Here is a 21,782-nt window from a genome sequence, read left to right as displayed (position 1 = left end):
CCCCCAAAATCCCCCCCAGGACCCTCAAACCACCCCAATCCCCCCACCAGACCCCCCAAATCCCCCCAGGACCCCCCAAAATCCCCCCCAGGACCCCTCAAACCATCCCAAAATCCCCCCAAATCCTCCCAGGACCCCCCAAACCCCCCAAACCCTCCCCATTCCCCCCCAGGACCCCCCAAATCCCCAGGACCCCCCAAATCCCCCCAGGACCCCCCAAATCCCCCCATTCCCCCCCGTTCCCCCCGTTCCCGCTGACCGAGATGGGGAAGTAATCCCGGAAGTGTTGCCAGACGGCCAGGCGCGCACCCAGGCGCAAGGGCGCCCCCCGCGGCGGGGCGTGTTCCGGTCCGCCAGCAGCCAGAGCGCGTACAGCAGCGCGGGGAGGCGGAACCAGGAGCGGAGACACAGACACAGCAGAACAGCGCCGTGCACAGCTGGCCTGGGGACGGGATCCATCGGGAATTAATGGGAATTAATGGGAATTAATGGAATTTTGGGGATTTTTTGTGAATTTTTTGTGAATTTTTTAAGGATTTTTTTGGGATTTTTTTTTGGGATTTTTAGGGGAATTTTCAGAATTATTTTGGGAATTTTTTGAGGATGTTTTTTGGTGATATTTTTGGAGAATTTTGGGGGATTTTTGGCTCCCCGGGCGTGTTCCGGTCCGCCAGCAGCCAGAGCGCGTACAGCAGCGCGGGGAGCCGCAGCCAGGAGCGGAGACACAGACACAGCAGGAACAAAACCGTGCACAGCTGGCCTGGGGACGGGATCCATCGGGAATTAATGGGAATTAATGGGAATTAATGGGAATTTTGGGGATTTTTTGTGAATTTTTTGTGAATTTTTTGAGGATTTTTGGGGACTTTTTGGGATTTTTTTGGAGTTTTTTGAGGATGTTTTTGGGATTTTTTTGGAGTTTTTTGAGGATTTTTTTGGGACTTTTTTTTGAGGATTTTTTGGGGATTTTTTAGAATTATTTTGGGAATTTTCTGAGGATGTGTTTTGGTGATATTTTTGGAGAATTTTGGGGGATTTTTGGCTCCCCGGGCGTGTTCCGGTCCGCCAGCAGCGCGGGGAGGCGGAACCAGGAGCGGAGACAGAGACACAGCAGGAACAGCGCCGTGCACAGCTGGCCTGGGGCAGGAGGGTTTGGGGATGGTTAACGAGTTTTTGGGGATTTTTTGAGGATTTTTAGGGATTTTTTGGGGGATTTTTTGAGGATTTTTTGAGAATTCTTTGGGGATTTTTGGGGAATTTTTTGAGGATTTTTTGGGATTTTTTGGAGTTTTTTTGAGGATTCTTTGGGGATTTATGGGGGATTTTTTGAGGATTTTTTGGGGATTTTTTGGGATTTTTTAGGGATTTTTTGGGGGATTTTTTGAGGATTTTTTGAGGATTTTTTGAGGATTCTTTGGGGATAATTTGGGGGTTTTTTGAGGATTATTTGGGGATTTTTGGGGGATTTTTTGGGGATTTTTGGGGGATTTTTTAGAATTATTGTGGGAATTTTTTGAGGATTTTTTGGGATTTTTTTGAGTTTTTTTGAGGATTTTTTGGGGGATTTTTTAGAATTATTTTGGGAATTTTTAGAATTATTTTTGGGAATTATTTGAGGATTTTTTTGGTGATATTTTTGGATAATTTTGGGGGATTTTTGGCTCCCCGGGCGTGTGCCGGTCCGCCAGCAGCCAGAGCGTGTACCCCCCAAAATCCAAAAACCTCCCAAAATCCCCCTCAACCCTCCCAAAATCCCCTAAAAAAAACCAAACTAAAATCCCCTAAAAAAACCCCCAAAATGCTCTGAAACCCGCAAAAATCCCTTCAACCCCCCCAAACCCAGACCCCAAACCACCCCCTAAATCCCCAAAATCCCCAAACCCCCCAAAAATCCCAAACCCCCCCAATTTTTTTATTTTTTTAATGAGCCGAGAACCCTCAACTCTGCCCTAAAACCCTCCCGGGATAAAAAACCGGGACAGAGGGGGGCGGGGCGGGGCGGAGGGGTTTTTGGGGACCCCCCGGGGCAGATTTTGGGGACCCCTCCCCAGATTTTGGGGACTCACCGAGGAGGAGGAAGGAGAAAACCCACTGGAGCACGGCCAGGGTCTGCAGGCGGCGGCGCAGGGGGAGGCGCAGGGGGGCGAACTGCAGGAGGGGCATTTTGGGGGGTCCTGGGGGGGCCTGGGGGTCCTGGGGGAGATTTGGGGGGTCCTGAGGGGGTCTGGGGGGGATTTGGGGGAGATTTGGGGGGGTTTTGAGGGGGTCTGGGGGGGATTTGGGGGGGATTTGGGGGGGTTTTGAGGGGGTCTGAGGGGGATTTGGGGGAGATTTGGGAGATTTGGGGGGATTTTGAGGGGGTTCGGGGGGGTTTTGAGGGGGTCTGGGGGGGATTTGGGGGGGATTTATGGGATTTTGGGGAGATTTTGGGGGGTCCTGAGAGGGTTAGGGGGGGTCCTGAAGGGATTTGGGGGGGATTTATGAGATTTTGGGGAGATTTTGGGGGGTCCTGAGAGGGTTAGGGGGGGTCCTGAAGGGATTTGGGGGGGATTTATGGGATTTTGAGGAGATTTTGGGGGGTCCTGAGAGGGTTAGGGGGGCTCCTGAAGGGATTTGGGGGGGATTTATGAGATTTTGGGGAGATTTTGGGGGGTCCTGAGAGGGTTTGGGAGGGGTTTGGGGGAGATTAGGGGGATTTGGGGGGATTTTGAGGGGGTTCGGGGGGGTTTTGAGGGGGTCTGGGGGGGTTTTGAGGGGGTTTAGGGGGGATTTGGGGGGGATTTATGGGATTTTGGGGAGATTTTAGGGGGTCCTGGGGGATTTTGTGGAGGTTTAAGGGGAATTTGGGGGGATTTGGGGAGGATTTGAGGGAGTCTGGAGGGAATTTGGGGGGATTTTGGGAGGTTTTGGAGGGAATTGGGGGGATTTGGGGGTTTTGGGGAGATTTAGGGGAAGTTTGGGGGGGTTGAGAGGGTTTTGGGGGGATTTAGGGGGGATTTGGGGAGGATTTGGAGGGGTTTAGGGGGTTACTGGGAGCACTGGGACGGGGTTACTGGGATGGGTTACTGGGAGCACTGGGAACTGTTACTGGGAGCACTGGGATGGGTTACTGGGAGCACTGGGGAGTTACTGGGAGAGAAGGGTGAGAGTTACTGGGAGCGAGCGGGGAACTGGGAGCCACTGGTTTGAACTGGGGCGGCCCCGCCCCCCTCCCAGGGGGAACTTGGGCAATTTTGGGATTGTGCAAAAAGGGGGGGGGAGGGGAGGGGGTGAAAGGGGAGGGGCGGGACTGGGATGGACTGGGATGGACTGGGATGAACTGGGAGGGACTGGGATGGACTGGGATGAACTGGGATGGACTGGGATGGACTGGGAGGGACTGGGATGGACTGGGATGAACTGGGAGGGACTGGGATGGACTGGGATGGACTGGGATGAACTGGGAGGGAACTGGGATGGACTGGGAGGGACTGGGATGGACTGGGAGGGACTGGGATGGACTGGGATGGACTGGGAATGATGGGGTGGACTGGGATGGACTGGGATGGACTGGGATGGACTGGGATGAACTGGGAGGGACTGGGGTGGACTGGGATGGACTGGGATGGACTGGGATGGACTGGGATGGACTGGGATGGACTGGGATGGACTGGGATGGACAGGGACACACAGGGAGGGGACAGTGGGACACTGGGGGGGACACGCCGCCACCAGGTCGCGCGCTGGGACAAAAGCCGGACGCGGTGACACCCACGCGCGGCCGCCACGTGACCCGCGGGTGCCACCGCCCCGCCCTGTCCTTGTCCTGTCCCCAGCGTGTCCCCGAGCGGCTCCATGGCGGTGGCGCTGCCCGCGGTGGCCCCGGCCGCGGTGGCTCTGGCCACCCTGGCGGCGGTGGCGCTGCTGCTGCGGTGGCTCCGGGACGCGCTGCTCGCTGTCACCCGGTTCCGCGCCACTTGTCGCCAGCTGAGCAAGTTCCCGACCCCGCCCTGGCGCAACTGGCTGCTGGGACACACCGGCATGGTGAGGGGACAGCGGGGACAGCGGGTGGCACCTGCGGGGACAGGGTGGTGGCACCTATGGGGACAGCGGGTGGCACCTGCGGGGACAGCGGGATAGCGGGGACAGCGGGGACAGGGTGGTGGCACCTGTGAGGACAGCGGGGACAGGGTGGTGGCACCTGAAAAACGATGGGGACAGGGTGGTGGCACTTGGGAGGGGACAGTGGGGACACACACGTGTCCCCAGGGCTGGCAGTGCCCCCAGTGCCACACGTGTCCCCGCTGTCCCCAGTGCCACACGTGTCCCTGCTGTCCCCAGTGCCACCCGTGTCCCCAATCCCCTGCGTGCCCCCAGTGCCACCCGTGTCCCCGCTGTCCCCAGGCCCGGAGCACGGAGCAGGGCCTGCGGCAGGTGGACGCGCTGGTGGCCCGGTACCGCCACGGGTGTCTCTGGTGGGGCCTCCCCTGGCTGCCCGTGCTGCGCCTCTTCCACCCCAGCGCGCTGCGGCCGCTGCTCGGCGCCTCAGGTGCGGCGGGGACAGCGGGCGTGTCCCCGGAGCCACCCTCAGTGTCACCAGGGCCACCCTCAGTGTCACCAGGGACAGCGGGCGTGTCCCCAGGGCCGCCCACAGTGTCACCAGGGACACCCACAGTGTCCCCAGGGCCGCCCACAGTGTCACCAGGGCCGCCCACAGTGTCCCCACGGCTGCCCTCAGTGTCACCAGGGCCACCCACAGTGTCACCAGGCCCACCCACAGTGTCCCCACGGCTGCCCTCAGTGTCACCAGGGACACCCACAGTGTCCCCAGGGCCACCCACGGCGTGTCCCCAGGCCCACCCACACTGTATCCCCAGGGCTGCCCACGGGTGCCACTGTCCCTGCACAGAGACCTGGCAGTGCCCAGGCCAACCCAACCCCACAGGTGTCACCACGGCCACCCCAGAGCGGCCACCAACCTGTCCTGGAGGTTCCCCAAGGTCACCCAAAGGTGTCACCATGTCCCCCACCCCCCTGCTTTGGTGGCCGTGGGGGCTGGGGGGGGTCCCCACTGTGGGTTAAGGGGTGGACACAGGGTCCCCCATCCCAGTGTCCCCTCCCAGTGTCCCCAGTGTCCCCAGTGTCCCCACCCAGTGTCCCCAGTGTCCCCACCCAGTGTCCCCACCCTGTCCTTGTGCTTTGCAGCTTTCGTGGCCCCCAAGGATGAAATGTTCTACGGCTTCCTCAAGCCCTGGCTCGGTGAGTGCAGAGGGTTGGGTGGGGACAGCACCCGTGGGTGTCACACGGGTGGGGACAGCAGTGCTGAGTGTGACACGGGTGGGGACAGCACCCCTGGGTGTCACACGGGTGGGGACAGCACCCGTGGGTGTCACACGGGTGGGGACAGCAGTGCTGAGTGTGACACGGGTGGGGACAGTAGTGCTGAGTGTGACACGGGTGGGCACAGCACCCGTGGGTGTCACACGGGTGGGGACAGCAGTGCTGGGTGTCACACGGGTGGGGACAGCACCCCTGGGTGTCACACGGGTGGGGACAGCACCCCTGAGTGCCACACGGGTGGGGACAGCACCCCTGGATCCAGGTGTCACAGGAGGGGACAGGGACACCCCCAGGATGGATCTGGGTGTGTCACAGGGGTGGGGACAGGAACAGGGACAGGGACAGGGACAGGGACAGGGACAGGGACAGGGACAGGGACAGGGACAGGGACTCCCCCATGATGGACCCGGGTGTGTCACAGAGGGGGACAGGGGGGGACAGGGACACCCCGGGGTGGATCCGGGTGTGTTGTGACACAGGGACACGGACAGGGACAATGGGGACAGGGACACGCCGGGGCGGGTCCGGCTGTGTCACAGTGGGGACGGTGACAGGGACACGGGCCCGCTGTCCCCAGGGGAGGGGCTGCTGCTGAGCCGCGGGCAGCGCTGGGCGCGGCACCGGCGGCTCCTGAGCCCCGCGTTCCACGGGGACGTTCTGCGGGGATACCTGGGGGTCTTCAACCGGAGCACCCGCCTGCTGCTCGTGAGAGACCCCTGCGCCCCAAATCCTGACTGCGCCCCAAATCCTGACTGCACCCCAGTCCTGAGTGAACCCCAATCCTGAGTGAACCCCAATCCCGACTGCACCCCAATCCTGACTGCACCCCAATCCTGAGTGAACCCCAATCCCGACTGCACCCCAATCCTGACTGCACCCCAATCCTGACTGCACCCAAATCCTGAGTGAACCCCAATCCTGACTGCACCCCAAATCCTGACCGACCCCAGTCCTGACCTGAACCCCAAATCCCGACCTGAACCCCAAATCCTGACTGAACACCAATCCCGACCTGCACCCCAAACTCTGCACCCAAAGTTCTGTCCTGCACCCACTGCTGCACCCCGAGTCCTGTCCTGAACCCCAAATCCTGACCTGTCCCACACCCCAAACCCAACTCCACCCCTCGTTCATCACCTGTCCCACACCCACCCCAATTCCCGCCCCCCTCCCATCCCAATTCCTGCCCCTCTCCCACTCTGTCCCCCCTCCCCATTTACTCCCTGTCCCCTGCCCTGACCCTGTCCTCTGCCCTGTCCCCTCTCCTGTCTCCTCCCCTGTCCCCCCCTGACCCCGTCCCCTGTCCCCTCCCCATCCCCTGTCCCTCCCTGTCCCGCCCTGTCCCTGTCCCCTGTCACTGGCCCCCCCCATACACCGTCCCCTGCCCCTGTCCCCGTCCCTGTCCCCTCCCCTGTCCCCTCCCTGCCCTGTCCCTGTCCCCCCTGACCCCGTGCGCCCCCAGGCCAGGTGGGGGGCAGCAGCAGCAGCAGCAGCAGCAGCAGCGGGGGCGCCGCTGGAGCTGGAGGTGCTGCAGCCCCTGAGCCTGCTCACCCTGGACACGCTGCAGAAGTGCATCTTCAGCCACGAGAGCCACTGCCAGGAGTGAGTGACACCTGTCCCCACAGGGGCCACAGTGACCCCGCCATGGTCCCTGCTGGGCATGCTGGGGGACATGTGACCCCGCCATTGTCCCCATTCGCCATCCTGGGGGCCACAGTGTCCCCACCATGGTGTGCTGGCCATGCTGGTGGCCCCAGTGTCCCTACCATGGTCCCTGCTGGCCATCCTGGGGGCCTTGTGACCCCGCCATGGTCCCTGCTGGCCATGCTGGTGGCCCAGCGCCCCCCATGTCCCCGCTGGCCATTCTGGTGGCCCCAGTGTCCCCGCTGGCCATTCTGGTGGCCCCAGTGTCCCCACCATGGTGTGCTGGCCATGCTGGTGGCCCAGCCCCCGTGTCCCCGCTCCCGCAGGCGGCCCAGCGAGTACATCCAGGCCATCCTGGAGCTGAGCTCGCTGGTGGTCCGGCGCCAGCTGCGGCCGCTGCTCCACCCCTGGTGGCTGTACCGGCTCTCCCCCGACGGCCGGCGCTTCGCCCGCGCCTGCGCCACCGTCCGCGCCTTCACCGCCGCCGTGGTGCAGCGCCGGCGCCGCGCCCTCGCCCGCCCCGGCCACCAGGCCTGCCTGGGCGGCCACCAGGGACGCAGCCTGGACTTCATCGACCGCCTGCTGCTCGCCAGGGTGGGCGTGGGGTGGTGGCCGGGGGGGATGGTGGCCACGGGGTGGTGGCCAGGGGGAGATGGAGGTGGTCAAGGGGATGGTGGTGGCCATGGGGAGATGATGGTGGCCACAGGGTGGTGGCCATGGGGGATGGTGGTGGCCGTGGGGAGATGATGGTGGCCACAGGGTGGTGGCCATGGGGGGATGGAGGTGGTCAAGGGGATGGTGGTGGCCATGGGGGACGGTGGTGGCCACAGGGTGGTGGCCAGGGGGAGATGGAGGTGGTCAAGGGGATGGTGGTGGCCATGGGGAGATGATGGTGGCCACAGGGTGGTGGCCAGGGGGAGATGGAGGTGGTCAAGGGGATGGTGGTGGCCATGGGGAGATGATGGTGGCCGTGGCAGGATTGCCCACAGACCGGTGGCCGCAGGGGACCGTGGTGGCCGTGGCAGGATTGGCCATAGAGCTGGCAGCCGGTGGGATGGTGGTGCCTGTGGGGTGGTGGCCGTGGGGAGATGGTGGTCAAGGGGATGGTGGTGGCCATGGATGGGATTTGGCCACAGACCGGTGGTCCCAGGTGGCCCATGGCTCACCTTGCCCCCGCAGGATGAGGACGGCCACACCCTGTCGGACGAGGACGTTGCGGCCGAGGCTGACACCTTCATGTTTGAGGGTGAGCACGAGCCCCAGGTGCCACTGCAGAGCCACCCCAGTGTCCCCTCAGCCATCCCGTGTCCCCACAGGCCACGACACCACGGCCAGTGGCCTGGCCTGGCTCTTGTACAACCTGGCTGGCCACCCCGAGCACCAGGAGCGGTGCCGCCGTGAGGTCCAGCAGCTCCTGGCCGGCCGGGACACTGCGGACATCGAATGGTGAGGCGTCCCCAGGGCCACCCCCGGCCGTGTGGCTGGGGAACACGGTGCCACTCCTGCTTGTCCCCAGGGAGGACCTGTCCCAGCTGCCCTTCACCACCATGTGCATCAAGGAGAGCCTGCGGCTGCACCCTCCTGTCACGGCCGTGTCCCGGCGCTGCACCGAGGACGTCCCCCTGCGTGACGGCCGTGTCATCCCCAAGGGTACGGCGTGGCCAGGGTGTCCCCAGTGTCACCACCCACTGCTGCCACCTGCTGTCCCTAAAGTGGCCATTCCCATCCCACCAGGGGTCACCTGCCTGATAAGCATCTACGGGACCCACCACAACCCAGAGCTCTGGCCCGAGCCTGAGGTAGTGCCACCCTGCGAGGTGTCCCTGTCACTACGGTGGTGACAGCTGTGTCCTCACGGTGTCACTGTCACCCCAGGTGTTCAATCCCCTGAGGTTCAGCCCAGAGAACAGCAAGGGACGGTCCCCGTCGTCCTTCATCCCCTTCTCTGCTGGCCCCAGGTACGTGGTGGGAGGGGGACAGGAGCGTCCCCAAGTGCCACCCCCATCCCTGCTGTGGGGTGACAGTGACAGTGGGGATGTGGTGGCAGGAACTGCATCGGGCAGAGCTTTGCCATGGCTGAGATGAAGGTGGTGGTGGCCCTGACGCTGTCCCGGTTCGTGCTGCGGAGGGACGCGGCGAGGCCACCCCCGCAGCGCAAGCCCGAGCTGATCCTGCGAGCCGAGGACGGGATCTGGCTGCTGCTGGAGCCGCTGCGGGGAGGGGCCTGAGGGACACGGGCCACCAGAAGGTGGGGACATCCCGCCAGGCAGGTGTCACAGCCCCGGGGGGGAGCGGGGAGCCAACGGCAGCGTGAAGGGGACAGCGCCGTGGTGGCGGTGGGGGTGTTTGTCCTCGGTCATGGGACATGGCGTGGACGTGTCCACCCGTGGACTTGTCCCCTAGGCCACTTGTCACCATCCATGGCCACCTTCCCCCATGTCACCATCCATGTCTGTGACCCCCCCAAGCCTGATATCTCCATCCACAGCCCTGCCCATATCCATGTCCATATCTTATCCATGTCCATATCCATGTCCATTTCCATATCCATTTCCATATCCATGTCCATTTCCATATCCATGTCCATTTCCATTCCCATTTCTATATCTATATCCACATCCATATCCATTTCCATACCCATGTCCATTTCCATTTCTATATCTATATCCACATCCATATCCATTTCCATATCCAAGTCCATTTCCATATCCACATCCACAACCATATCCATATCCACATCCATACCCATTTCCATATCCATGTCCACGTCCATTTCCATATCCATTTCCATATCCATAATTTCCATATCCATTTCCATAATTTTCATATCCATGTCCATATCCATACCCATATCTATTTCCATTTCCACATCCATATCCATTTCCATATCCATAATTTCCATATCCGTAGCCATAATTTCCATATCCATTTCCATATCCATTTCCGCATCCATGTCCACGTCCATATCCATTTCCATATCCATAATTTCCATATCCATTTCCATAATTTTCATATCCATGTCCATATCCATATCCATACCCATACCCATATCTATTTCCATTTCCACATCCATATCCATTTCCATATCCATATCCATGTCCCAGTCCCCACCCACGTCCCACAACGTCCCCACCCATTCTTAGTTCAACATCTTTATTTTTACCCCAATGTTAGGTGAAGGGATGAAGAAAAATGAAAGAAAATCAAGGCCCAAATAAAAGGATTTACCTGTCCATTCTGGCTGAGTGTGCATGGGCGTGGGTGGGTGCAAAGAACCTTTTTTTGAGGACTTTCCACTCCATTGTCTCCAAAATCTCGGTTTCCTGCCCCAGTCCATCACTGTTTGGCTGTGGAAGATGCCAGATAGAGTCATGGAATGGTTTAGGTGGGTAAAGACCTCCAAGACCATCCAGTGTTCCTTGATGCCAACAGATGAAATGATCCAATGCAAAAGGCGAAATTTTTTGGGGTGGAAATTAAAATCCGCTGTCCCAAATGAATTCCTGACATCAGTCTGCATCCCAATGGATTTTTGGCCAGCTGAGCCCAGGTGCCCACCAGGAAGATGTGGAGACCACCAGCCAGGTGTGCTCCCAACACAGACCAGCAGGATCAGGGATCACCAAGGCTGGATCTGCTCTGAAACCTCTTCCCACATTCCCCACACACACAGGGCTGTTCCCAGTGTGGATTCTCTGGTGGCAGATCAGGTGGCAGCTCTGTCTGAATCCTTCCCACACTCCCCACACTCGTGGGGCTTCTCCCCAGTGTGGATCCTCTGGTGAACACTCAGGCTGTAGCTCCATCTGAATCCCTTCCTACACTCAGGACACTCGTGGGGCTGTTGCCAGTGTGGATTCTCTGGTGAACACTCAGGCTGTAGCTCCATCTGAATCCCTTCCCATTCTCAGGACACTCGTGGGGCTGTTCCCTGTGTGGATTCTCTGGTGGATGATCAGGCTGTAGCTCCATCTGAATCCCTTCCTACACTCAGGACACTCGTGGGGCTGTTCCCAGTGTGGATTCTCTGGTGGATGATCAGGCTGTAGCTCCATCTGAATCCCTTCCCATTCTCAGGACACTCGTGGGGCCGTTCCCAGTGTGGATTCTCTGGTGGATGATCAGGCTGTAGCTCCATTTGAATCCCTTCCTACACTCAAGACACTCGTGGGGCTGTTCCCTGTGTGGATTCTCTGGTGGATGATCAGGCTGTAGCTCCATCTGAATCCCTTCCCATTCTCAGGACACTCGTGGGGCCGTTCCCAGTGTGGATTCTCTGGTGGATGATCAGGCTGTAGCTCCATCTGAATCCCTTCCCATTCTCAGGACACTCGTGGGGCTGTTCCCAGTGTGGATTCTCTGGTGAACACTCAGGCTGTAGCTCCATCTGAATCCCTTCCTACACTCAGGACACTCGTGGGGCCGTTCCCAGTGTGGATTCCCTGGTGGATGATCAGGCTGTAGCTCCATCTGAATCCCTTCCTACACTCAGGACACTCGTGGGGCCGTTCCCAGTGTGGATTCTCTGGTGGATGATCAGGCTGTAGCTCCATCTGAAGCTCTCCCCACACTCACAGCCCTTCTCCCCAGTGTGGATCCTCTGGTGCCGGACCAGGCTGCAGCTCCTGTGCAAACTCTTCCCACATTCCAAGCTCTGGAGGCGCTTTTTGCCCCCGTGAAGCTGCTCCTGGACCCTCAGCTCAGAGCTCTGGCTCCGTCTCCGGCCGCCTGCTCGGCCCAGGCCGGGTCTTTCCCCCTCGGATGCCCCGATCTGCGTGTGCAGCCCCTCCCGGTGCGGGATCCCCGCGGCGCTTCCTCCCCGCCGGATTCCTGCGCCGTGCAGCCGCTCCCAGCGAGGTTCTGCCGCGGGGATTTGCCCTCCCTGCTCTCCGTCCTCAGCTCCTGGTCTGGGGCAGGAAGGACAAGGACAGGATGGGATTTGCCTCCGTGCCACAGGGAAGGAGAAGGAGATCCCCCCAGTGCATCCCCGGCAGGACCCAGGGAAAAGGGGCAGTGACTTCCTCCTCACCTGCCTGGCTGTCCCGGGACACCTTCCTCTTCCTCACAGCCTGCTCCTCCATCTGGATGAGACCTGGGAATCGGAAATCCTGGTTTGGGGGAAAAACAAGATGTGAGTGCAGCGCCTTTGAAGGTCCCGCTGTGCGAGGGCATCTCTAGAAATCCCGGGTGTTTGGTGTCCATAAAAACCTCCAAAAATCATGAAGGAGCCCAAAAAACACTCTCGCAGGAGATCCCTGTTTGCACTTTCATCCCCCGCCTCTCCCGGGGATCCCAAAACCGACGTCCCGCCCCGGCAGGACCGGGCGATCGCCACGTGGGCCCCCCCAAACCCCCCCAAGGAGCATTTACGGCTCAGCTTTGGATTCCTGCAAGAGCCAGAAACATCCCCTCCTCATATCAATAAAACAATTCCTCTCCCAGGGACACCCAAATACATTTGGGGCTCCACTCCCGAATCTGCGAGGCACAACCCCAAATATATTTGGGACTGGATTCCCCAAATCTGCAAGGCACAAACCCAAATATATTTGGGACTGGATTCCCCAATCTGCGAGGCACAAACCCAAATATGCTGAGATCAAGTATATTGATAATTATGGATGAGAGCCAGAGGGGATCAAGAAAAGGTCCCGTAAATTTGGGAACAAACCCACGGACAGAACAAGCACACGTGTACACAGAGTTGTTTTGCTGCAGGGGTTTATTGATTGTTCCAGGGAAATTCCCAGGGGATCAGGGGGATTATCCAGACATGATCATCTCCTCGTGCTGCTGGAGGGGGACAGGACCCGGGTGCCACCACCAGTGCCGGGTCTGAAAGGCAGAGCCCAAATGGTGACACGGGGACACGAGAGGGACCTTGTCCCCTCCCCTCTGTCTGCAGGGAGAAGGGATTTGGAGCCTCACACAGCTGGGACAGGATTGGATCCTGAGATCCGTGTGGCTCCCAGAGCCCCTCACCTGGAATATCCCAAACATCCCAGAGCCCCTCACCTGGAATATCCCAAAATCCCAGAGCTTTTCACCCTAGAATATCTCAAATCTCCCAGAGCCCCTCACCTGGAATATCCCAAATCTTCCAGAGCCCCTCACGTGGAATATCCCACTCGTTCTTTTTCTGCAGGGACATGGGGACGTGTCACTCTCACAGGGTGTCCCCAGTGCCAGCAGGGCTTGGGGGGACCCAGCTGGCCCCCAGTTCCCACGCGGGTGCCCCAGGCCCAGGACTCACCAAAATGCATCCACCTGCACCTCCTGCTATGGCTGTCTGCAGGCAGAGAGCAAAGGCTCAGCCTGGGATGGACTGTGGGGGACTCAGGGGGTCCCCAAGCCCCATGGCAGCCCCAGTCTGGGGGGGAAAATCCCTCCTGCTCCCCCAGCCCCACCCAGCCCGTTCCTGCAGGGAACACCGTGGGGTGGGGACAAGGGGGACAAAAATAATTTGGGGCTCTGGGGAGGGGGGAGCAGAGTGGGGCGAAAGGGACCCAAAGACACTGAGCTGGGGGGGCTGGGGGCCCCAGGGGAGGGGGATCTGGGGACACCACTGCCATGGACAACGGGAAAGGGAGAGGGAGAGGAAGGGGACGGGCCATGGGGCTCTTTGGGGTGACTGGGGGGCACTGGGGGCACTGGGATGGGTGGGGACCCTGGGGAAGGGGCAGCCCTGGGGAGCTCTGGGGGGCACTGGGGGGTCGTGGCCATGAGAGGGGAGGGTCTGAGCCCAGCAGAACTCAGGACACTCACCTTGCCAACAGCAATGCCACCAACTTGCTGTGGAGAGACCACGAGATGTCACTGGGGGTGACCAGACTGACCAGTGGGGTGACCAAACCGCCCCCCAGGCCCCACACTGGGGCAAACAGCTCCAGGACTCACCCCAGCACACAGAGCTCCTCCACTGCCATCCATGGCCTGGGGGAGGGAGCAAAGGTTGGTCAGGGATAACGGGATAACGGGATACTGGGACGGGATAATGGGATGCTGGGATGATGGGATGGGATAATGGGATAACGGGGTAATGGGATAACGGGGTAATGGGGTAATGGGATGGGATAATGGGATAATGGGGTAATGGGACAATGGGATGGGATAATGGGATAATGGGGTAATGGGATACTGGGATGATGGGATGGGATAATGGGATACTGGGAAAATGGGATGCTGGGATGATGGGATGGGATAATGGGATAATGGGATGATTCAATGGGATAATGGGATGGGATAATGGGATGATTGATGGGATGGGATAATGGGATGATGGGATAATGGGATATGGGATCAGGGATAATGGGATAATGGGATAATGGGATACAGGGATGGGATGGGATAATGGGATGATGGGATAATAGGATATGGGATGGGATACAGGGATGATGGGATACAGGGATGGGATGGGATAATGGGATGGGATGGGATAATGGGATAGGATGGGTTGGGATAATGGGATGGGATTATGGGATAATGGGATAATGGGATAATAGGATAATGGGATGGGATACAGGGATGGGATGGGATAACGGGATGATGGGATAATAGGATAGGATAATGGGATGGGATAATGGGATGTGATACAGGGATAATGGGATGGATGGGTTGGGATAATGGGCTGATGGGATAATGGGCTGGGATGGGATACAGGGATGGGATAATGGGATGGGATGGGATGGGATGGAATAACGGGATGGGATGACGGGATGGGAAGACCCAAAAGGAGTCTCGGGAAGAGCTCCCCGCCCTGAGCCCAGCCCTGGCTGGAGCCTCACCTCGTTCTGTGCCGGGAGGCACAGCAGGATGCAGAGGAGCAGGGCCACGCTGAGCACAGCCACCTTCACCTTCCTCTGGCTCTGGGCAGCGCTGCCCGGGGCTGCAGCAGGGCAGGAGCACCTTTATCCCGCCGGGACTCCTCCCTGAGAGCCCCCAGGCCACAGCCCGGCCTGGCACAGCCCCAGCCTGGCACAGAGTCCATCCCAGCTGTGGCACGGGTCCAGCCCCCTGCCCGCATCCCTGCACGGGGCAGCTGCCCCTGGAGGGGACCCGGGGGGACAAGGGGGGCAGGCAGGATCCCAGGGCAGCTGGGGACACTGTGGGGACACTGTGGGGACAGCCCCCGCTCCAGCACAGTGCATCCTCCAGCAGCCCCCAGCCCCCAGCCCCATCTCCCTGGGCTCAGAGGGGCTGCACTGACCCCTCCTCCTGGGGTACCAGCATCCCGGGGTCAGGGAGAAGGGGCAGGGGGGCACAGGGGGTCCTGGGCCATGGCAGAGCTGGGGCACTGGGATCTGCAGTGTCTGCAGAGCCCTGGGCACTGGTGGCACTGGGACAGCAGGCTGGCCCTGAGCTGGGCTGGGGTGGTGGCACTGGGACACCAGGCTGGCCCTGGGGCTGTGCCCAATGGTGGCACTGGGACAGCAGGCTGGCCCTGGGGCTGTGCCCAGTGGTGGCACTGGGACACCAGGCTGGCCCTGGGGCTGTGCCCAATGGTGGCAGTGGGACACCAGGCTGGCCCTGAGCTGGGCTGGGGGCACTGGGACACCAGGCTGGCCCTGGGGCTGTGCCCAATGGTGGCACTGGGACACCAGGCTGGCCCTGAGCTGGGCTGACCTCCCCAGCCGAGGGTCCTGTGCTGTGTCCCAGCCCCGAGCCCCTGTCAGGGTGACCCCGCGGGACAGGGCAGGGACAGTCCCTGCCAGGGCCTCCATTCCCCACTGACATTTCCAGATGTTCCCTTCTCACGGGACACTGACCCCACAGAAGGGACCTGTTGTGGCACAGGTCAGAAAACCCTTCAGGGACCTGGCTTGACTGTTTGTGTTGGATTGTCCTGAGGAGCCACCAGTGACCTGGAAGAATTTCCTTTTGCCCCTTGGCTCTTTGTGCCTCCTTTGTTGGAGAATTGAGGAGCTTTTTATCCTGGAGGGGCCCAGGGACATTTCCAACAAAGGAGGCATAAAGTGCCAAGGGCACAGAGTGCCAGAGCCTGTGATCTGGCGCTGGCTGGGTGGCAGGTACTCTGCAGAGCTGAACAGGGAGAGGAAACCAAGGAAAGGCTCAAGCACGGAGATAAGAACGGGGAGAAGTCTCTCACTGATCACCGGGAAAACACACTCAATTTGGGAAAACCACCTGAAGTTATTACCAAAAAAATCAGAGGATACTGAGAAGTAAAGCGAGTCTTACAAGCCCCTTCCCCCCATCCCAACCGCCTTCCTCAGCTCTCCCTCCTCCCCACATGAGCACTGAGACGCCCAGGACACAAAAATGAAACAAAAAACAGATTTAATAAAAACAATGTTGAAATCGCTGAAGGCACAGGGATCCTTCCCAGGGCTGCCCATCCACAGCCGGGACTCGCCAGCACCCGGCTCACCCGAACCTCTCCTGCCCCGGGACCGGCAGCTCCGGGACTCCCCAAAACGCCGATCGCAGCTCTGGGCGGGCAGAACAGCCGGGCTCGGGCAGAGACCTGCGGGGAGCGCAGAGCGCGGCGGGTGAGGCCGGGCGAGCGAGGGGCAGGTCCCGCCGGGGACACCGCGATCACCGGCCCGGTACCGGCCGGACCGGCACGGGCCAGCGAGAGCCCCGCGGCCACAAACCCCCGGTACCGGCCGGACCGGCACGGGCCAGCGAGATCCCCGCGGACACAAACCCCCGGTACCGGCCGGACCGGCACGGGCCAGAGAGAGCCCCGCGGACACAAACCCCCGGTACCGGCCGGACCGGCACGGGCCACCGAGAGCCCCGCGGCCACAAACCCCCGGTACCGGCCGGACCGGCGAGAGCCCCGCGGCCACAAACCCCCGGTACCGGCCGGACCGGCACGGGCCAGCGAGAGCCCCGCGGACACAAACCCCCGGTACCGGCCGGACCGGGCACGGGCCAGCGAGAGCCCCGCGGACACAAACCCCCGGTACCGGCCGGACCGGCACGGGCCAGCGAGAGCCCCGCGGACACAAACCCCCGGTACCGGCCGGACCGGCACGGGCCAGCGAGAGCCCCGCGGACACAAACCCCCGGTACCGGCCGGACCGGGCACGGGCCAGCGAGAGCCCCGCGGACACAAACCCCCGGTACCGGCCGGACCGGCACGGGCCAGCGAGAGCCCCGCGGACACAAACCCCCGGTACCGGCCGGACCGGCACGGGCCAGCGAGAGCCCCGCGGACACAAACCCCCGGTACCGGCCGGACCGGCACGGGCCAGCGAGAGCCCCGCGGACACAAACCCCCGGTACCGGCCGGAGCCGCTCCCGCCCCTCGGGGCACCGGGGCGATCCGAGCCGGGCCCGCGCTGCCCGAACCGGCTCCGGGCCGGCACCGGCACTCGGTACCGAGCGGGCAAAAGCTGCTGCGCTGCCGGACGGGCCGATGGCGAGCTGGCCGGGCCTCAGAGTAATTCTAGAGCTAAAGCGGTGAGACACATCAGCTCCGCTCAGATAATACATGCCAGCGCTCATCACGGGCCCGGCCAGCGCCTCCTCCGAACCGAACCGAACCGAACCGGGGCTGCGGCTGCGGCACGGCGCTGCGAGCGGGCCCTCCCTCCCTCCCTCCCTCCCGTCCTTCCTTCAGCAGCCCCGGCACCGGCACCCGAGGGGCTCTGCCCGGGGGGCTCCGTGCCCGGGGGGCTCCGTGCCCGGGGGGCTCCTCCCGCCGCCCGCCCAGGGCCCTGCCAGCAACAGGACGCGCCCCGACCTTCCCGGGACCCCCCTTCCCCCGGGATCCCCCTCCCCTCGGTACCCCTCCTTTCCCCGGGACCCCCCCGCCCCTCGGATCCCCCTCCCTCGGTACCCCCGCCCCTCGGATCCCCCTCCCTCGGTACCCCCTCCCGTCCCCCCCGTTCCCGGCCCGTCCCGCACCACGCGGCCGCTCCCGCCGCCGCTTCCGCAGGAAAGGACCCGGGCCGGCGCTGCGGCGGGAGGAGCCGCCGGCAGGATCCGCCTGCGAGCGCCGCATTGGCCTGGAGCCCCTTGGGAACCGCCCCCGACCGGCCCGAATGGTCATTGATCCCATCGGAACCGCCCGCACCGCCCCCGACCGGCCCGGATGGTCATTGATCCCATCGGAACCGCCCTCCCGAGCGGCCCGAATGGTCATTGATCCCATCGGAACCGCCTCCGACCTGCCCGAATGGTCATTGATCCCATCGGAACCGCCCGCACCGCCCCCGACCGGCCCGGATGGTCATTGATCCCATCGGAACCGCCCGCACCGCCCCCGACCGGCCCGGATGGTCATTGATCCCATCGGAACCGCCCGCACCGCCTCCGACCGGCCCGAATGGTCATTGATCCCATCGGAACCGCCCTCCCGACCGGCCCGGATGGTCATTGATCCCATCTCCATCCCTTTATCCCATCCCTTTATTCCATCCCTTTATCCATCCCTTTATCCCATCCCTTTATTCCCATCCCTTTATCCCATCCCTTTATTATTCCCATCCCTTTATCCCATCCCTTTATCCCATCCCATCCCATCCCATCCCATCCCATCCCATCCCATCCCATCCCATCCCATCCCATCCCATCCCATCCCATCCCATCCATTGTTTCAGAACTACTTGCTAGGCACTCATAAGATTTTTCTATTCCCTCCCCAACAACGCTCCCTCCAAATTATTTCTGTTTTGAAATTAAGGGGCTCTCAGGCAAAGATATGGAAACAGGAATAACAGTTCTTTACGGGGAAAACTTAAAATAATTGCTGGTTAATTGCGATCGGGATGGACACAGCCTAAAAGGGTTTGGGGACTGGTGGGCATTAAATCAGGGAAGTTCTCAACTTCCCAGTCACGGGGCTTTGGCTGAGATGTGCAGAGATTAATTAGTTAGCATTAATTAGCCTCTGTGTGCTGCAGAAACACAGCCCATGGTGATTCACTTATTCAGATTTTTATTTATTGGTTTATTTTCCAAAATAACAAAGCATTCCCTCATTTTCAGCCCACAGACACCCCTAATCCCCAGGGCTTGTTTTGCAGTGTTATTGCCAAGGAATTATTCCAGGCCAGAATTCCTCTGCTGGTTCAAGTTTGTTATTCAGCAGGAATAAATTAATTTCATTAGGAAACGCAGCGACCTTCCCCTTTTCCCTCTTTCCAACATCAACCACGACTGGCTGGAGCTGATCTCAGGGAACACATGGACCCTGACCAGAGCTGCTGAGATTCCAGCTGGCTGACGGTCCTTTTGCAGCTGACTTTAAAATTCCAGCTGTTCTCACCAGCCAGGAATTTTTCCCTCTCCAAGGACAGAAAGCAGATGTTTGGAATTAAAAAGTTCTCCGTCCTGATTTTTCCTGCCAGGGAGGAACTGAACAAGCCGTGAGATTTTATCAGAATTGGGCTGTTTTCCTGTTTTGGGGTTTTTTTATCCACCAAGATCCTCCATCACACAGCTCCATCATCAAAGCATGGCCAGGCATGCTGAGGTTGTGAAATTGTATTTAAAAATTACTCTGATTTAGTGTGAAATTTTGGGTGTTTTTCCTGTTCCCCTCCATCCCTGCAAGACCTTGGGAAAGGGGTTGGATTTTCCAATTCCAGCAATTCTTGGAGAAGCTTTGTGCACTTTGGGGAATATTATCCTGATTTTGTGTCTGCAGGGGAAGTTTGCAGGAACAGGAATGATTCCCAAAGCAACCTCAGGCAGGACTGGGAGCTGGAACACTGAAATCCGCATTTCTCGTGCCTTGAGCCAGAATTCTGTGTTATGGGTGAGGTGTGTGAGAGGGGCTGCAGGTGTCCCGGGAGGAAAGGCGGTGCGGGCGGTTCCGATGGGATCAATGACCATTCGGGCCGGTCGGGGGCGGTGCGGGCGGTTCCGATGGGATCAATGACCATCCGGGCCGGTCGGAGGCGGTTCCGATGGGATCAATGACCATCCGGGCCGGTCGGGGGCGGTGCGGGCGGTTCCGATGGGATCAATGACCATCCGGGCCGGTCGGGGGCGGTTCCCAAGGGGCTCCAGGCCAATGCGGCGCTCGCAGGCGGATCCTGCCGGCGGCTCCTCCCGCCGCAGCGCCGGCCCGGGTCCTTTCCTGCGGAAGCGGCGGCGGGAGCGGCCGCGTGGTGCGGGACGGGCCGGGAACGGGGGGGACGGGAGGGGGTACCGAGGGGAGGGGGTACCGGGGAGGGGGTACCGAGGGGAAGGGGCACCGGGGGGAGGGGGATCCGAGGGAAGGGGGTACCGGGGAGGGGTACCGAGGGGAGGGGTACCGAGGGGAGGGGGTACCGAGGGGAGGGGGTACCGAGGGGAGGGGTACCGAGGGAGGGGGGAATCCTGGGGAAGGGGGGATCCCGGGGAAAGGAGGGGTACCGAGGGGAGGGGGTACCGAGGGAAGGGGGATCCCGGGGGAAGGGGGGTCCCGGGAAGGTCGGGGCGCGTCCCGTTGCTGGCAGGGCCCTGGGCGGGCGGCGGGAGGAGCCCCCCGGGCACGGAGCCCCCCGGGCAGAGCCCCCCGGGTGCCGGTGCCGGGGCTGCTGAAGGACGGACGGGAGGGAGGGAGGGAGGGAGGCAGGGCCCGCTCGCAGCGCCGTGCCGCAGCCGCAGCCCCGGTTCGGTTCCGTTCGGTTCGGTTCGGTTCGGTTCGGAGGAGGCGCTGGCCGGGCCCGTGATGAGCGCTGGCATGTATTATCTGAGCGGAGCTGATGTGTCTCACCGCTTTAGCTCTAGAATTACTCTGAGGCCCGGCCAGCTCGCCATCCGCCCGTCCGGCAGCGCAGCAGCTTTTGCCCGCTCGGTACCGAGTGCCGGTGCCGGCCCGGAGCCGGTTCGGGCAGCGCGGGCCCGGCTCGGATCGCCCCGGTGCTCCGAGGGGCAGGAGCGGCTCCGGCCGGTACCGGGGGTTTGTGGCCGCAGGGCTCTCGCTGGCCCGTGCCGGTCCGGCCGGTACCGGGGGTTTGTGTCCGCGGGGCTCTCGCTGGCCCGGGCCGGTCCGGCCGGTACCGGGGGTTTGTGTCCGCGGGGCTCTCGCTGGCCCGTGCCGGTCCGGCCGGTACCGGGGGTTTGTGTCCGCGGGGCTCTCGCTGGCCCGTGCCGGTCCGGCCGGTACCGGGCCGGTGATCGCGGTGTCCCCGGCGGGACCTGCCCCTCGCTCGCCCGGCCTCACCCGCCGCGCTCTGCGCTCCCCGCAGGTCTCTGCCCGAGCCCGGCTGTTCTGCCCGCCCAGAGCTGTGATCGGCGTTTTGGGGAGTCCCGGAGCTGCCGGTCCCGGGGCAGGAGAGGTTCGGGTGAGCCGGGTGCTGGCGAGTCCCGGCTGTGGATGGGCAGCCCTGGGAAGGCTCCCTGTGCCTGCCCTGGCTCCTGCCGGCTCCCCAGGATTGCTGCGTGGGGAGGGCAAGGAGAGGGGCCAGGGCCTCCTGTTGGTGTCAGTCCCTTTGTGTCTGAAGTCCGGGTTCTGCTTTTGGTGCTTTATTTCTGCACCGATTTCAACATTCCCTTGTTTTTAATAAAAGTATTTTTTGATGAGATGATCACGAGATGACCATGAAATGGGTGATGGTGATGGGAGATGACCACGGGGTCACTGTGACATGAGATGACCACCTCAGGACCATGTGGAGCCACCCTGGGGTGACCCTCAGGGTCACTCCCTGCTCTCCCAGCCCAGCTCACCACAGGACAGGGGAGTCACCATCGCCTTTTATTACCCACCAGTGAAAGTTTCGCCTTTGAGCCTCCCCCAGTCCCACCTGGGACCCCCCAGACCCCAGACTCTGTGATCTCTGACTGTCAGAGGGACCCCCAGACTGGGACCCCCAGCAGTCAGGACCCTCCCCAGCCCCCCAGACTGTGACCCCCAG

At 61.3% G+C, this 21,782-nt stretch overlaps 2 protein-coding genes and 2 non-coding genes across 7 annotated transcripts; 3 read left to right on the top strand and 1 right to left on the bottom strand.

Moving 5' to 3' along the window:
- The first annotated feature begins 3,530 nt into the window (after positions 1-3,530).
- On the top strand, positions 3,531-10,196 carry LOC130262736 (cytochrome P450 4F3-like). 4 transcript variants are annotated; one of them, XM_056510166.1, is made up of 13 exons: positions 3,660-4,023; positions 4,384-4,528; positions 5,185-5,238; positions 5,897-6,024; positions 6,782-6,921; positions 7,290-7,557; positions 8,143-8,209; positions 8,280-8,409; positions 8,480-8,613; positions 8,698-8,762; positions 8,839-8,921; positions 9,011-9,211; positions 10,138-10,196. In XM_056510166.1, the coding sequence occupies exons 1-12, from the start codon at positions 3,835-3,837 to the stop codon at positions 9,189-9,191; spliced, it is 1,584 nt and encodes a 527-aa protein (XP_056366141.1). In that variant the 5' UTR covers positions 3,660-3,834; the 3' UTR covers positions 9,192-9,211; positions 10,138-10,196. The 4 variants fall into 4 exon arrangements, with proteins under 4 accessions (XP_056366140.1, XP_056366138.1, XP_056366141.1 ...); XM_056510167.1 differs by having other exon boundaries at positions 3,759-4,023; positions 9,011-9,229; XM_056510165.1 differs by lacking the exon at positions 4,384-4,528 and having other exon boundaries at positions 3,531-4,023; positions 9,011-9,229.
- A 3,822-nt stretch (positions 10,197-14,018) lies between these two features.
- Positions 14,019-18,170, top strand: LOC130263320 (basic proline-rich protein-like). The gene is made up of 3 exons (XM_056510825.1): positions 14,019-14,023; positions 16,310-17,371; positions 17,552-18,170. Exons 1-3 carry the CDS (start codon positions 14,019-14,021, stop codon positions 18,168-18,170), a joined length of 1,686 nt encoding a protein of 561 aa, XP_056366800.1.
- LOC130263512 (small nucleolar RNA SNORD45) lies at positions 17,361-17,444 on the bottom strand. The gene has a single exon (XR_008842350.1). It is a non-coding gene; the product is annotated as a small nucleolar RNA SNORD45 (small nucleolar RNA).
- A 2,415-nt stretch (positions 18,171-20,585) lies between the features above and the next one.
- On the top strand, positions 20,586-20,669 carry LOC130263511 (small nucleolar RNA SNORD45). The gene has a single exon (XR_008842349.1). It is a non-coding gene; the product is annotated as a small nucleolar RNA SNORD45 (small nucleolar RNA).
- Positions 20,670-21,782: the final 1,113 nt, after the last annotated feature.

This window comes from Oenanthe melanoleuca, chromosome 25 (assembly GCF_029582105.1).
Source record: "Oenanthe melanoleuca isolate GR-GAL-2019-014 chromosome 25, OMel1.0, whole genome shotgun sequence".
Lineage (NCBI taxonomy): Eukaryota > Metazoa > Chordata > Aves > Passeriformes > Muscicapidae > Oenanthe > Oenanthe melanoleuca.
The sequence above is the reverse complement of the archived record's forward strand: the minus strand, read 5'-3'. Positions and strand labels throughout refer to the sequence as shown.

Excerpts from the sequence above, each read along its gene's own strand:
- LOC130262736 (XM_056510165.1), top strand. The coding sequence starts at position 3,555 with ATGGACTGGGATGAACTGGGAGGGACTGGGGTGGACTGGGATGGACTG. Across the intron at positions 4,024-5,184 it reads TGCTGGGACACACCGGCATG|CTTTCGTGGCCCCCAAGGAT; the intron begins GTGAGGGGACAG and ends TGTGCTTTGCAG. Across the intron at positions 8,922-9,010 it reads CCCTTCTCTGCTGGCCCCAG|GAACTGCATCGGGCAGAGCT; the intron begins GTACGTGGTGGG and ends ATGTGGTGGCAG.
- LOC130263320 (XM_056510825.1), top strand. Across the intron at positions 17,372-17,551 it reads CGAGCTGGCCGGGCCTCAGA|CAGCCCCGGCACCGGCACCC; the intron begins GTAATTCTAGAG and ends TCCTTCCTTCAG.